This window comes from Anoplophora glabripennis, unplaced genomic scaffold (genome assembly GCF_000390285.2).
Source record: "Anoplophora glabripennis isolate ALB-LARVAE unplaced genomic scaffold, Agla_2.0 scaffold896, whole genome shotgun sequence".
Lineage (NCBI taxonomy): Eukaryota > Metazoa > Arthropoda > Insecta > Coleoptera > Cerambycidae > Anoplophora > Anoplophora glabripennis.
This window is the reverse complement of record NW_019417040.1, coordinates 107,610-124,351: the sequence shown is the minus strand read 5'-3', so window position 1 is coordinate 124,351 and position 16,742 is coordinate 107,610. Positions and strand designations below refer to the sequence as shown.

Here is a 16,742-nt window from a genome sequence, read left to right as displayed (position 1 = left end):
CGTTTTTATGTTGTTGTTTAGGTATTATAGGCAAAGAAAATGCAACTCTGTCAAGCTTTTAGTGTTGCCTTCCTTCATTAATAACAATTTTCGAAACATGTAAAAAATAATGTGTAAATGTCTTCTAAGTACAAGACTTAAATTTTGTAGAGTGATAAAGTATACCTTAAAATGTAGGAAAATGATACTCTGTGGTGTCGGAAGTGTTGCCATAGAAACTCTGCCACCCACGCAAGATAAGTCGGGTCAGGTCGGACTCATTTATCCTCACTCTTACTTCATCTATTGTTTGGGGGGTAGACAGCTGCAGCATGCAGGAAAGAAGCATGGCGGGCGACGCAAATATTTTCTTTCATTTGCTGTGAAAAACCTACCCAAGTAGGATACAGGTATAAAATATTTCAGCAATACATGAAATTCCCGTACCTGGATGTTTTCAAGAAGAACTTAACTTACATTATTTCATTTTTCAAATATAAAGTAATAAGAAAGTAATAAATTATTAATATGAGGAGTAATGTAAAAATAATATGAAATTATTAATAAAAATATTAGGTGTTTTCTGCACTGCAAAATTAGCAATACATACAGAAATAAACTTGACAAGCTTTTAAAAAGAAAACAAAGTTTACTTAATTTTTTTAAACAAATAAATTGATTGTAAAAAATAGCTAGGAACTTCTACATTTAATGCAGGTAAATGCAATAATTTAGAACGATCTTATCATTTTGGCGCAGCGGTTGCTGTTGGCAGTTTATGCATTTTCATGACTCTGCCGAAGCTTTAGCAACATTAAACGATTGACAGAGTTAATTTTTGTGTTCTTTTATCTCGTAAGCTATTTGAGAAAAAAATTTCAGCCTTGTACTAATAAGTCGGAAATAGTACATTATACTATAAGGGAGAGAAATGCGTTATTTTGGAAGAGGTGCAATTTGAAGCCCGAAAGCAACAATGCACCGAGGACAAAATAGCATCTCTCCCGAATGGTATATACTATTTTTTCCACGGTCTCATTAACTTAAAAACACATATTTTGTCATTATGAAGTAGCACCAGAATTATTGTATTCGGATTTCAGCATTTGTTTAGTAGTCGTTGAGTTAGTGTCATTTCTACAAAATAAACAAACAAAAAGAATTGTCAGGTTAGGTTAGGTTAGGTTAGGTTAGGGGAGGTTCTAGATGAAGAAACTTTTAGCCTCCATCGATACATTTTCTTTACGGTGAAATATAAGAGAAAAAAAAACAGACAGAGGGGCTGGTCCTCGGGGGGGTGGAGGATGGATGAGTGCAGGAGTCTTCTTAGGGAAAATGCGATATTTAATGGGGAGCTGGTGTCTGTGGAAAACGTGGTTGCGGAGCTGAAAGAAATTGCTCGGAATACGGCGGTCAACATAAGTACGGTGGGAGGAAACCCGGTATACTGGTGGACGCCTGAGCTGGCAGAAGAGAAAGATATGTTAAATGCGGCTAGAAGGCGTGTGCAGAGAGTTAGAGAGAGAGGAACTCTGGGTCCGGAGGAGATGGAAAGAAAGTATGAGGAATACAGACATTTGAAAAATGCATACAAAAAGAGCATCAAGATTCAGAAGGACAGGTGCTGGCAGAAGCTGTTAAAAGATTTAGATGATGACATATGGGGTGAAGATTTTCAAATAATGAGAAACGCTCTGAAGATAAAGCCACCTAGGGTTGACATTGGAAAGGAAAAAAGGAGGGAAATTGCTAGAGCATTGTTCCCAGTGAAACAACAGGAACCATGGTTGCAGTTGGACGGAGAAGAGATCCGAAGGATAACGGAAGCGGAGGTAACGGAGGCGGCGCAGAGGCTGAAAAACAAAAAGGCTCCAGGTCCAGATGGCATACCTAATGAAGTGGTGAAGGCTTTGGTTGAGGAGAGATGCGATGTGGCATTTAAATTGATGGATGAGTTGTTCAGAGGTGGGGTCTTCCCTGCGGTATGGAAGACTGCAAAACTTGTACTCCTTCCCAAGCCGGGGAGGGAACATGGGCTGTCGTCGTCTTACAGACCTATTTGTCTGATAGACAGTCTCGCAAAGCTGTACGAGGGAATCATCTTACATAGGGTAAGGGAGGATCTTGACAGATGTGGGGGGTTGCATCAACAACAGTACGGTTTTCGGAGTGGAAGATCGACAATCGATGCGCTCATGGAGGTGATGGAAAAAGTTAGATCGATCAACAGGCGAAATCAATGGTGTGCATTGATACAGTTTGATGTAAAAAATGCATTTAACACGGCAGATTGGGCCACGATTCTCGGCATTTTGGAAAGCAGGGGCATGAATAGACACCTCGTGAATCTGGTGGCCTCCTACCTTCATCGGAGGAAGGTCTGCACTGGTAGTAGAGAGATGGAAATTTACATGGGCGTTCCGCAGGGGTCAATACTTGGCCCCACACTGTGGAATATTCTGTACGACGGAGTGCTGGATGTGGTCACAGAGGAGACAGCTAAGTTAGTGGCCTACGCCGACGACTTGGCAGCAGTCGTCTCAGGAGTTACTAAAAAAGATCTGGAAACAAATGGCAATAGAGTCATGAGGGCGGTGGCAGAATGGATGACGCGGCACTCATTGGAGCTTGCAGCAGAGAAGACGGAGGTGGTGCTTCTGACTGGGATGAGGAGGGCGAGAGGCCTGAATTTTAATTTGGCAGGCAAGGAGATAACACTGAAGAAGGAGGTCAAGTATTTAGGTGTGGTAATAGATAGTGGTCAAACTATTGGGGCGCACGTCAGAAAGGTATGCGAAAAAGCCGATAATACGGCCGCTGCCTTGGCGAAACTTATGCCTAATACAGGTGGGCCAGGGCAGAAGAAGAGGATGGTGATGGCAGGGGTTGTTGACAACATAATTTTGTATGCTGCAAGCATATGGGCGGGAGCCATGAAAATAAAGCTGCACAGAGATAGGGTGATAAGAACACAGAGAAGGTTGCTTTTAAGGATTGCGCACGCATATAGGACTGTCTCGACAAACGCGGCGAGTGTCATAGCAGGTGTAATGCCAATCGACTTAAAGATAGAGGAGAGAGCGATGATACGTCGACTCGTACAAACTGGGACTAACATTAAGGAGGCGAAGGTAAGGGCCCGTGATACGGCCCACGATATGTGGCAACAGAGGTGGCAGAATTACGAAAGGTCGTCATGGACGAAGAGGATTATCCCTAATATCAGGATATGGGCGGATAGGAGTAAAGGAGAAGTGACATATCAAATTTGTCAAGCGTTGACTGGGCATGGTAACTTCGGGTCATATTTGAAACGAATAGGCAAGTGGGAGCAGGATGGATGCCTGTATTGCGACAGGGTCGACACGGTGGAGCACACCGTGTTTTCATGCGGGAGATGGGAGGCTCTGAGAGCGGAGATGAGCGATACGGCAGGGCAGGAGGTAACTCCAGAAAACTGGATTGGCCTAGCCACGAGAACCGAAAGGGACTGGAGGGGTATTATGGGCGCGGTTGAGAAGATCATGACCTTAAAAGAGCAAGACCTGAGAAGGCGGGAGAGGGAGTAAATACCGTCTTCAACCCGAGATGAAACGGCTCACGCCGGATACCACGTGTTGAGGAGGGTAACGAGGGGAGGGGTTTTAGTGGGTAAAAATCCCACAGTCCCCCACACAATGGAAAGGCTTCGTGTGGGGGCCCTTTTGAAGGTTTCCCCTCCTCGAAATTGCTACAGTCATCTTTCCATACTAAGATAATGGGTCGTCAACATCAGCGACAAAAAAAAAAGGTTAGGTTAGGTTAGGTTAGGTTAGGTTAGGTTGGGAGTCCGGCGCGAATACTGCATGCGTGCACACGTGAACACGATTGCAGTGTAGAGTCAGGGAGAAATTAGTGTTTTTTTTTTCCGGGTTTCGGGAAAAAATGGCATAAACTGTGTAGGTGGAAGTGCTGTGAGTGCGTGTGAGTGGAGGCATAAGAATCTGTTGGAGTATTCAGCCGCTACGGCCGTTGGAAACTTCGGCGGGGTGAGCACGTGGGGATAACCCTGCAAGTGGATGCCCTTTTGGATTTTCGGCAAACTGTGAGTACCTTGTCTGTAGTAGTGCTTGTGTGCTAGGTGTGTGAGTGTCGGTAGGGCCTAACTGGCCGCGACAGCTCTTCAGGGTCACCGCGTGGTCGCCGTGTTGGAAGCCGCGTGGAGGCATCTGGTGTGTCGTGTGTTTTGTGGTGCCGCGTGCCTGGGATCGCGTTGCGTTCGGTGGTGTCGCGTACCCTAGGAGGTGTGCAGGAGTGGACTGCGGTGGTCGACTGCTGACTGGTGCGCGTAGTTCTCAGTTCGCGGACCACTGATAGTCGCATATAGAGTGGATTGCGCAAAAGGACGGGCTGGACCGCCAGTGATCGTGCAGGATGGCTGCAGAAAATATCGCGTTGATTGATATCACGGACGATGAGAGACCGGCTAAAATGGCGATGAAGCACAGCAGGTTAAATGTAATTAGCCAGTTAAAAAGGTGCGACTCGCTTAATACGGGGCGGAAGAGAAAGGTGATGGATACTTCCATAGAATGTGGGCAGCTGGACACGGAGGTGGTGAAGAGGGTAGAGGACCCAAACGCGTTTGTCATGGGAGAGGCCATGCAGATGGTGATTAGGTGTAGTAGGGAGTTGGATAAGAGGATTGCGGAGAATCCTAATACCAAAAGGGAAATTAAGGAGCTGGCCATAAACCTGAAGAAGGGCGCAGAGGTTTTAGGTAGGGAAACGACCAGGACCTGGCTGGAATCTCATAGATGGCAGGTGGCAGAAACGCCAAAGTATGAGGTGGAGTGCCAAACTCCAGCATGGGGCGGCAAGGAGGTGGGCTGCCAAACTAATATGTCGGAGGCCGCAAAGATCGAGGAGATTAAGCGTAGAAAGGGGCAGAATCTGGGACCGTCTGAACTAAAGGACGTATTGGACATGAAATGGCCGGAGGAGACTTTCGAGATATGCAGACTGGGAAGTGCAGAAAAGGAGGATTGGAGGAGAGGGAACCTAATCCTCATATGCAGAAGGGAGGAAGACCAGGAGCACCCCTGGGTTAAGAAGATTAGGGGGCTAAATTCTCTAGTCGAGGAGGCATTCGTCAGTGACGCGAATGGAAATCCTTTGATTGGGGTTAGAACGGTTTCGGAGCTACTGGAGGAGCAGGAGGGAGAAATTAAAGATCGTTACATGTTCGTGTTGAGGATAAACGGGAAAACGGAGGAGGAAGACGACAGTACAATTCAGGAGGGACTGAAGAAAATCTCCAGAATGACCAAGGGTAAAGGAGAGCAGAGAATTAAATGCTATGCAACGATGGGGAAGAGTCTGTATAGGATCAGGAAGCACGTGGAGCTTGCTTTCGATGAGGGTGACAAGGATATAACCTTGATCACAATGGGAAAAGATGGACCTGCGCAGAAGGTAGAGGAAAGGACGAAACCAGTCCAAAAAAGGAAGAGCGAGGTGTTTGTGGTGAGACCAACGCAGGGGACCTACACGGAGATCCTGAAGAAAGACGTGCCCGTAGGAGAAGTAAAGATCGACAGGGTGACGAAAGGTGAGGATGGGAGCCTGAGGATATCCATAAAATCAAAGAAAGAGGAGGGTAAGGAGACCTTTAGAAGGGCTTTGACGGATACGGTCTCGGGGCTGGCACAGGTGAAGTGCAGACAGAACGTGCGGAGTGTAATGCTGCTGGATTTGGATCCTGAGGTAGTAGAAGACGAGGTCAGGGAGGTGCTAGGAAAGGCGCTTAACAGAGACCTAAAAGCGGTGGGTTCAGTCAGAGTACTAGGGAATGTAAATAGAGCGGGGAAGGAGTCAGCCTTCTTGACAATACCAGCTGAGGTTGCAGCTCTGATCCTCAACATGAAAAGAGTGGGAGAAGGATGGGACAGGTAGAGGGTCCGGGACGTGGTGAGCCCTGGCAGATGTTTCACCTGCAGGAAGGTCGGACATGAAGCGAAGGAATGTAACGAGAAAGGGAAGGGCGAAATATGCCATAACTGTGGCGGTTTCGCCCATATTAAGAGGGACTGCAAGAGTGATACAGCTTGCTATCTGTGCAGAAGAAGTGGGCATAGAGCAGAGTCCATGAATTGCCCAAAATATAGGGACATGGTAGAAAATATGAGGAAGAAGGGTGAGGCTGACCCTGCAAATGGTTAAGGTGCTACAGATAAATATGGACAGATGGAAGGCGGCACACGAGCTTATGTTCCAAACTGCCGCGAGGGAAGGTGCCACGAGGGCAATGGACATGATAAGATCATGACCTTAAAAGTGCAAGACCTGAGAAGGCGGGAGAGGGAGGCAAAGTAAATACCGTCTTCAACTCGAGATGAAACGGCTCACGCCGAATACCACGTGTTGAGGAGGGTAAAAGCGAGGGGAGGGGTTTTAGTGGGTAAAAATCCCAGTCCCCCACACAATGGAAAGGCTTCGTGTGGGGGCCCTTTTGAAGGTTTCCCCTCCTCGAATTTGCTAGTCATCTTTCCACACTAAGAGAATGTGTNATGATTAGGGGGGAGTAGAAGATAGGGACCACGAGCAGATGTTCTCAGCAAATCCGACGAAAGCTAATAGCAGTTCCGGATTCGCTGAAGTTCAAATAGAATGGGTGAAGAAATGGGGTTTTTTTGGCCGGTAGGAGTCCGGCAGTATCGGGTGCGATAGAGCATAGGCACCTGATCTCCATGATGAATTTTTCCCCCGCAACAAAAAAAAAAGGTCAGGTCAGGTCAGGTCAGGTCAGGTCAGGTCAGGTCAGGTCAGGTGAGGTTAGGTTAGGTTAGGTTTAAGGGGTCCACGACCTCCCAGTTTTGCGTGAAATGGTTAGGTATGCCTCTTTATCGAGGAGTCTCTTTTCATACCTAACGTCCACTGGTTAGCACTAAGTTCAAAAATCCGACGGCTCACCAGAGGGTTTGGGCCGTCGTGCGCATGCGCGAAATTTTTGGTGNAGGTTAGGTCAGGTCAGGTCAGGTCAGGTCAGGTCAGGTCAGGTCAGGTCAGGTCAGGTCAGGTGAGGTCAGGTGAGGTTAGGTTAGGTTAGGTTAGGTTGAGGGAAATTTCGTGGAGATTCTTTGGACAGCTTTCAAGGAGGCTAAGGAGGTCTGCGGAAGTGGGACAAGTTTTGAACTTGCTTTCGTGGATGGCAGTAACATGCTAGACTTGATCAGGAAAGCGTTAGAATGCATTTATGCGAGAGAGGACGTGATACATTATATTTATCTGCCTAAAGGGAAACAGACGAGGAGGACCGGGCCGAATAATGAAAGGCACCGAGAGGAAGATACGGTGGTTGTAAAATCATCGGGGGCCTATGCTGAGGTCCTCAAAAATGTAAAAGCAGAAGTGATGAGAGCTGGATGCTCAGACGATATAAGGTTTGTAAATAAAACTAGAAAAGGGGATCTTAGGATAGTTACAAGAACAAACTCGCAGGCCATAAAGAACATCATAACGGCAGGCATCCCAGGAGCAAGGATAGAAGAGAGAGGTGAGAAGACAGAGGTGATCCAAATTAAGGATATGGACGCCATAACGACAGAGGAGGAGGTAAAGGAGGCACTTGGTGGAGTATTGGGAGAAAATGCACATTTTAAGATAAAAACTATCATGCCGGCGTACGGGTCGTCTCAAACGGCGATAGTGGAAGCATGGCAGAGAGATGCAAAAAAACTCCTTGAGACGGAAAGGATTAGAGTGGGTATCGTTTTATGCAGAGTCAGGGAGAGGATCGAACTTACTAGATGTTTTAATTGCTGGCAATATGGTCATATGGCCAGAAACTGCAAAGGCGAAACCAGGGCCAAGCTCTGCTATAGGTGCACTGGGGCAGACCATCTAGTAAAAGATGCGTCGCGAACCCGCGATGTCCGCTGTGCAGTATGGATGGGCATAGAGCAGGGGACAGTGAGTGCAAGGCCCGGTGGGAAGCCCTTCAAGCGGAGAGGGCTAGAAGGGGGCAAAGGACTTAAAAATGGATATGTTAAGCTTCATACAAATAAACGTGGATAGGTGCAGAGCTGCACATGACAACCTCGCGCAAACTACACAAGAGAGACAAATTGACATAGTGTTAGTTAGTGAACCAAATCGGGCTCTGGCGAGTAAAAGCGGATGGTACTTGGATAGTGAGAGTGATGCTTGCATTATTGTGAGGAACAGAAATCTGAAGGTGACCTCCTGGGGAAAGGGCAAAGGTTTTGTATGGGTGAAGATAGACGAGCTTTTCATTTATGCTTGTTATATATCGCCAAATGTCCGCAGAGACATCTTCGAGAAGTTTCTCCAGGACTTAGAGGAGGACGTGAGGACCAAAGGAGGGAAGATACTTCTCGGGGGGGGATTTTAATGCTATATCTCCTTTGTGGGGTTCCCAGGTCGAAGATGACAGAGGAGCGATGCTGCTGGAATGGACGATGGTAAATGAAATTACAATCTCTAACAAGGGCGATACCCCCACTTTTCAAAGAGGGGCTAGTGTCTCTTTCATAGACATCACGATGGCTGGGGAGAGTGTCAGCTCAAGCGTGGAAAATTGGGAGGTTCTAGATGAAGAAACTTTTAGTCTCCATCGTTACATCTTCTTTACGGTGAAATATAAGGGAAAAAAAACAGTCAGAGGGGCTGGTCCTCTGGGGGGTGGAGGATGGATGAGTCTTATTAGGGAAAATGCGATTTTTAATGGAGAGCTGGTGTCCGTGGAAAACGTGGTTGCGGAGTTGAAAGAAATTGCTCGGAATACGGCGGTCAACATAAGTACGGTGGGAGGAAACCCTGTATACTGGTGGACGCCTGAGCTGGCAGAAGAGAAAGCTATGTTAAATGCGGTTAGAAGGCGTGTGCAGAGAGATAGAGAGAGAGGAACTTTGGGTCCAGAGGAGATGGAAAGAAAGTATGAGGAATACAGACTTTTAAAAAATGCATACAAAAAGAGCATCAAGATTCAGAAGGACAGGTGCTGGCAGAAGCTGCTAAAGGATTTAGATGATGACATATGGGGTGAAGGTTTTCAAATAATGAGAAACGCTCTGAAGATAAAGCCACCTAGGGTTGACATTGGAAAGGAAAAAGGAGAGAAATTGCTAGAGCATTGTTCCCAATGAAACAACAGGAACCGTGGTTGCAGTTGGACGGAGAAGAGATCCAAAGGATAACGGAAGCGGAGGTAAAGGAGGCGGCGCAGAGGCTGAAAAACAAGAAGGCTCCAGGCCCAGATGGCATACCTATTGAAATGGTCAAGGCTTTGGTTGAGGAGAGATGTGATGTGGTAGTTAAATTGATGGAGGAGTTGTTCAGAGGTGCGGTATGGAAGACCGCAAAACTTGTACTCCTTCCCAAGCCGGGGAGGGAACATGGGCTGTCGTCGTCTTACAGACCTATTTGTCTGATAGACAGTCTCGCAAAGCTGTACGAGGGAATCATCTTGCAGAGGGTAGGGGAGGATCTTGACAGATGTGGGGGGTTGCATCAACAACAGTACGGTTTTCGGAGTGGAAGATCGACAATCGACGCGCTCATGGAGGTGATGGAAGAAGTTAGATCGGTTAACAGGCGAAATCAATGGTGTGCACTGATACTGTTTGATGTAAAAAATGCATTTAACACGGCAGACGGCCACGATTCTCGGCATTTTGAAAAGTAGGGGCTTGAATAGACACCTCGTGAATCTGGTGGCCTCCTACCTTCATCGGAGGAAGGTATGTACTGATAATAGAGAGATGGAAATCTACATGGGCGTTCCACAGGGGTCAATACTTGGCCCCACACTGTGGAACATTTTGTACGACGGAGTGCTGGATGTAGTCACAGAGGAGACAGCTAAGTTAGTGGCTTACGCCGACGACTTGGCAGCAGTCGTCTCAGGAGTGACTAAAAAAGATTTGGTAACAAATGCCAACAGAGTCATGAGGGCGGTGGCAGACTGGATGACGCGGCACTTTTTGGAGCTTGCAGCAGAGAAGACGGAGGTGGTGTTTCTGACTGGGATGAGGAGGGCGAGAGGCCTGAATTTTAATTTGGCAGGCAAGGAGATAACACTCAAGAAGGAGGTCAAGTATTTAGGATTGGTAATAGACAGTGGTCAAACTTTTGGGGCGCATGTCAGAAAGGTATGCGAAAAGGCCGATAATACGGCCGCCGCCCTGGCGAAACTTATGCCTAATATAGGTGGGCCAGGGCAGAAGAAGAGGATGGTGATGGCAGGGGTTGTTGACAACATAATTTTGTATGCTGCAAGTGTATGGGCGGGAGCCATGAAAGTAAAGCTGCACAGAGACAGGGTGTTAAGAACACAGAGAAGGTTGCTTTTAAGGATTGCCCACGCATATAGGACTGTCTCGACAAACGCGGCGAGCGTCATAGCAGGTGTATTACCAATAGACTTAAAGATAGAGGAGAGAGCGATGATACGTCGACTCGTACAAACTGGGACCAACGTGAAGGAGGCAAAGGAAAGGGCTCGTGGTATGGCCCACGACACATGGCAACAAAGGTGGCAAAATTACGGAAGGTCGGCATGGACGAAGAGGATTATCCCTAACATCAGGATATGGGCAGATAGGAGTAAAGGGGAAGTGACATATCAAATTTGCCAAGCGCTGACTGGACATGGTAACTTTGGGTCATATTTGAAGCGTATAGGCAAGCGGGAGGAGGATGGATGCCTGTATTGCGACAGGGTCGACACGGTGGAGCACACGGTGTTTTCTTGCGGGAGATGGGAGACTCTGAGAGAGGAGATGAGTCAGACGGCTGGACAGGAGGTAACTCCAGAAAATTGGATTGGCCTTGCCACGAGAACCGAAAGGGACTGGAGGGGTATTATGGGTGCGGTTGAGAAGATCATGACCTTAAAAGAGCAAGACCTGAGAAGGCGGGAGAGGGAGCCCTAGTAAAAAACCGTCTTCAACTCGAGATGAAACGGCTCACGCCGGATACCACGCGTTGAAGAGGGTAACGAGGGGAGGGGTTTTAGTGGGTAAAAATCCTACAGTCCCCCACACACTAGAAAGTCTTCGTGTGGGGACCCTTTTGAAGGTTCCCCTCCTCTAAATACTAGTCATCTTTCCACACTAAGATAAAGTCGCCAACATCAGCGAAAAAAAAAAAAAAGAGGTTAGGTTAGGTTAGGTTAGGTTCCCCTCCAAGGAGCTGTGAGACCTTGGCGTGGTGGAGGGGCTTAAGTAGTCGCCACGACCTCTCAGGTTATGTCGGCGGGGGTCTTGCAAGTGACCCCCGGCAGGGTTACCCATGCCGAACAGGCTGAGAGGGAGCGACGAAAACAAAGGACAGCTCAACCTCAGGATCTATCACCGGAAGGTGGTAGCACGGGAACTGACGCACCCGAGGCTGATCCGAGTTACGGGCTGCTGTGCCACAAACCCGCTAAATACCGTAACCCTGAGCCACACTTCAAAGACCATCGCGGAAAAGAAAAAAATGGCACCGCGGCGCATGTTGTGTGGGACTCGGGGTCGGGGGGCTTGCCTTTACCGGCCGGCCTGCGAGGAGCCAACCTCTATAAAATAACCCGAGAGAGCCTCGTTAAAACCTGTGGGGCACCTGGCGCACCCCACAGTATAAATGCCTTCCCCGCCGGAATGGGCGTAACCCGGGGGGGTGACCTTTTATCGACCCTACTCGTGGGAACGAATATGAGCGGAATTCAAGACGAAAGCAGGACAAGCAGGACAGAGAGAAATGACAAAGATAAGGAAAAGGAACCAGTTGTAGAAGTAGATTTGACGTTAGATTGGGGTAGTTTAGATGAACAGCTAGTCTTTAAAGGCAGAAGGATAGTACAGAGAATACCGCCAAAATTGGGGAGAGCTCTGTCAATGGAAGAAGGGGGGAACAGGGGACCGGAAAGGAAAGATGGAGGTGAAACAAGCAGGACTAACGATATGAGAGCGTGTGATGGCGAAGCCTTTAGAGAAAGAAGCATGACAGTAAGCAAACTCAAGGAGGAAAAAAAGAGAAGAAGAGAGTGTGGAGAGGAATACGATCTAGCTAAGGCAAGGTCGACACTTATAAATAAAGTACAAAGGCAGGGAAAAATGCTAGAGGATCTAGTGAAAATGAATCCCAACACCAAAGTGGAAATAAAAAAAGGAATTGCGGAAATCAAGCAACTCTCGGAGAAACTGGCTTTAAAGAATATAGAATGGGAAAACGATGAAACAAAAAGTGAGGCAAAGAAGAAACGCGAAGACAATGCAAAGGCAGAAAATCAAACTAACTCAGAGACCCGAAGGAATGGGGTAGAAATAAAGAAGGATGAAAGGGGGAAAGACAAGGACGAAGAAATAAGAACATTACGCCTAGAAATTGCCGAACTCAAAAAGGAAAACCTCAGTCTTAAAAGAAGATTACAAAGGACGGACGGTGAAATGGGGGTCACGGAGGAACAGCTGAAAGAGGTGGAAGAATACGATGAGTACAAACCATTAGAACGGCAGCACTGGAACGAGAAATTGTTCACAGCAGCATGGATGGCGAAAGGTAATCCAGTTAAGAATAATAAAGATGCTGATCTACTGCTGATAGTGGAGGAAATGGATAAAGGGAAAAAAGCAGATAATCTAGGGATAAGGAATCTATTTGGAGAAGGGGTCCCGGACGACGGAGAAAACAGAAGAAATATTAGGAGCAGAAGGGACGAAAATACGGTAGTAACAACGGATGGACTGGAAAAGGGAGGGAGAATAGAAAATGAAAAAATGACAAAGCTTTTTGAGGAGAGATACCCGGAACTGAAGGAAATTAAAAAAAAAATGGGCACTGTAATAGCAACCACGAAGATACTAAATGATTCCGAAACCTGTCAAACGAGAGAAAGGTGGATCACAAAGGTGGAGTTAGAGAACGAAGAAGGGGACTGGTTCGATACCCTGAAGGGGTTGAGAGATAAAATGCAAGAAGGGAAAAGGACAAAGATCGCGATCTACCCACCGAGGTCCGATGGCGAAGGCATAAAAACGCGAAAAAAAGCGGAATGTATATTCAAGAAGACAAACATTAAGTGTATCATCTATACACCGGAAGAAGTGAGCAAAAAAAGCACGACGGATAGGAGGAAATCCTTTCAGCAGAAAGAAAGAGACACAGAGGCTATCATCATTAGGAAAGGGAGAAAAACATACGCGGAACTGCTAAAAAAGGTGAAGGAAAAGATAAATCCAGAGCTGAACCTGGTGGAAAAGATCAGAACCATCAGGGAATCTAAAAGCGGAGACTTACTAATGGTGATAAATAAAGAAAATGGAAACGCGATAGAGGAAATTAGGAAAAAGGTAGAAGAAGAGAAAGACATAAGGACAGAGCTAATAGGCGCCAGAAAGGAAAGAACGCTATACATTAAAGAAATTGATGGAATTACAACAAGGGAGGAAGTCGTGGAAAGGCTAAGTAAGGAGCTGGAGGTGGATAGCATGGATTGCAAAGTGGGCGAGTTGAGACCTTTCTTCGGGAGGAATCAAGCGGTTACGGTGACTCTGGAAGAAAGCAAGGCCAGAAAACTAGTAGAGAAAGGAAATATCAGGATAGGCCTGAGCAACTGCTTAGTTAAAGAAAGAGTTAACGTGAACCAATGCTGTAGATGCTGGAAGTTTGGCCATCGGCAGATGGAATGCAAGATAAAGGAAGCTAGACGGGTAGTAACGTGTAGAAGATGCGGAGAAGAGGGTCACTTGGCAAGGGACTGCAGGCAGGAGACCACGAGCTGCTTAACGTGCGAAGGAAAGGGGCATATGGCAGGATCGGGTACATGCCCGGAATTCAGAAACGCCCTGAGAAGGACGAGACTTCTGTTAAAGAAGAAGAGGAGATACTGATACGACCAGTCTTCTTCGTTAGACAGACAAGTATTATGTTTTACTTATGGAAAGTATTAAGTTTTCGATCTGGGGAATTCTTTAAGTGGTTATTTAAATAATTATAAATGTTAAACTTTGTCCAAATAAACACAAACAGAAGCGTAGCGACTATGGACCTAGCGGAGGCTACGGCCATTAGATTAAATGCGCAGTATCTCCTGGTAAGTGAACCTAATAAAAACGCCGTTAAAGGTAGAAAATGGCATAGAGACAACAGGTCTGATGCAGCGATCGGCTACGTCGGACGCACGACGGGTATAACAGCTAGTGGAGCAGGAGACGGCTTTGTCTGGGCGCGAATCCAGAACACAATCATATATAGTTGTTATGTGTCCCCAAATGTAACTATAGGAGAATATGAGGAGTATATGAACAAACTAGCTGTGGACGTGATAAATAAAGGCAGGAGTATGGTCATTTTAGCAGGTGACTTTAATGCTAAGTCCCCTATGTGGGGCGAGACTTATGAAGACGCCAGGGGGAAGATTTTTGCAGAGCTATTGTCCTCTCTACGTATGACGGCGCTAAACCAAGACAGAATTTTCACCTTCGAAAGAGGGAGATCCGGGTCCATAATAGACGTAACGGTGGTTACGGAAAATGAATTGGGCAAAATTAGTAGATGGCAGGTCCTAAATGATGAGGAGTCACTCAGTCCACACCACTATATTTAGTGTTTCTGGGCAAAATAGGTCGCAGGAGTCCTGGGTGTTTGGTCCGATAAATGAACAACGGTTAAGAGGAGAGCTGAGGAGGCTCGTGGATAGACAAGTTGATAACACACCCGACAGCTTATCGGATATTATGGAGAAGGCATATCGTGATACCACACCAAAGATTAGAACGCAAAATGGACTGGCGCCATATTGGTGGACCGACCAAATAGCGATCCTTCGCAGCGAGACGATTAGACGACGCAGAAGAGTTACCAGGCTGCGAACTCGAGAAGATGACGTAGAGCTGGCAACAGCTCTAGAGGAGTACAAGGTAAAAAAAAGAGAGCTTACGTACAGCATCCGGTAATCCAAGCGTAACTGTTGGAAAACCTTAATGAACGATTTGGATAGGGACGTTTTCGGGGATGGGTACAAGATAGTTATGAAGACCATGAGGGCTCCATACCCCCCGTTAAAGTTGACGAAGGAGGAAAAAAGGAATCAAATAAGTAAATTATTCCCTATGGCTCCAGCTAGAGTGTGGCATAAGGAAAGGCCTCAGGAAATCCCGTTGGTAGAGATGGAGGAACTGAGGAAAGCCGCAGGAAAATTGAAAAATAGGAAGGCGCCGGGGCCGGACGGTGTACCTGCGGAGGCAGTAAAGGTTGCCGTAGGCGGTGCAATTGAGGATTTCATATTGGGTGTACTAAATGATCTTTTAACACACGGTATCTTTCCGAGGCTATGGAAAATAAGCAGGATAGTTCTGATAGAGAAACCGAAAAAAAATGAAAATCAACATAAGACATATAGACCTATATGCTTGATTAACTCCTTAGGCAAGCTATACGAACAGGTGATAAATGTAAGGCTACAGGAGGATATAGAGTCTAAGGGGGGTTTTTCACCAAGACAATATGGTTTTCGGAAAGGGAGATCCACCATTGATGCGGTGAAGCAGGTTCTAGAAACCTCGTGGAGAGCTCATCGACAGACTCCTTCGGAATGGTGTGCCGTAATCACGGTTCCATTCTAGGACCGACATTATCGAACGTAATGTATGACGATTTATTGAACACGCGGTTTCCCGCGGGGGTGGAGATAGTCGGTTACGCTGATGACGTGGCCTTGATAGGACAAGATCGAAATTGGGACCCACTCGCTAGAAAGTTGAAACAGGCGCTAGACAGCGTAATAAATTGGTTAAATGAAAATCATCTGGAACTTGCTCCGGAAAAGACAGAGTCAATAATTTTAAGATATGGGAGACCATCGAAGGACATAAACATTACAGTATTGGGACAACCGGTAAAACAGAGCAGTACGCTGAAGTACTTGGGTATCATGCTGGATTCTACAGTTAGATTTGGTCCCCATATAAGGTCGGCAGCTACGAAGGCCGAAGCGACGGTTAAGGCACTGAGTAGGTTAATGCCAAATTTTGGAGGTCCAGGGGAGAAAAAACGACGCATGTTGGGCTACGTCGCACAGTCGATTATGTTGTACGGTGCTCCGATCTGGGCGAATGTAATGGGGGTAGCATCATACAAAAGGGTGTTTCAAAGCGTCCAAAGAAAAATAGCTCTGAGAATTAGCAGAGCATACAGGACAGTTTCATTTGAAGCGGTGACGACAGTAGCGTCTATAGTGCCTATCCACCTTCTTGTAAGGGAAAGGAAACGGATATGGGAAAGCGAACATCCTAAAGAGCAGGCTAAGAAAATGGAAAGAGAAAAGATCTTAGACGAATGGCAAAACGAATGGGCAAATGAAAGTAAGGGGGCATGGACCAGAAGATTAATACCAACACTTCGGCCATGGATTAGCAGAAGGCACGGACAGTTAGGATTTCACATGACTCAGGCTTTAACGGGACACGGTGCCTTTAAAGCCTTCCTACATAAGATTGGAAAGGCAACGACTCCGGACTGTGACTTTTGCGGGGAAAACGACACGGTGGAGCACGCGATATTCGCGTGTCCCCGATCGCTTCAGACGAGGATGGTATTAAACACGAAAATTGGGACCCAAATAAGTCCGGAAAACAGTATACCAACGATGTTAGCTAGCAAACCAAATTGGAAAGCAGTGCAGGATGCAATAACAAAGATTATAAGCGACAAAGAAAAAGAGGAAAGAAGGATAGAGAGGGGTGAAGAAGGTGGACTGAATATATAGACAAAAGACTCTG

At 46.6% G+C, this 16,742-nt stretch overlaps 2 protein-coding genes across 2 annotated transcripts; both read left to right on the top strand.

Annotated features, from left to right (window-relative positions):
• Positions 1-7,996: 7,996 nt before the first annotated feature.
• LOC108913533 lies at positions 7,997-9,125 on the top strand. The gene is made up of 2 exons (XM_018719094.1): positions 7,997-8,326; positions 8,400-9,125. Exons 1-2 carry the CDS (start codon positions 7,997-7,999, stop codon positions 9,123-9,125), a joined length of 1,056 nt encoding a protein of 351 aa, XP_018574610.1.
• Positions 9,126-14,005: 4,880 nt separating this feature from the next.
• LOC108913532 lies at positions 14,006-15,587 on the top strand. Its single transcript, XM_018719092.1, has 4 exons — positions 14,006-14,520; positions 14,588-14,914; positions 14,963-15,279; positions 15,391-15,587. The coding sequence occupies exons 1-4, from the start codon at positions 14,006-14,008 to the stop codon at positions 15,585-15,587; spliced, it is 1,356 nt and encodes a 451-aa protein (XP_018574608.1).
• Positions 15,588-16,742: the final 1,155 nt, after the last annotated feature.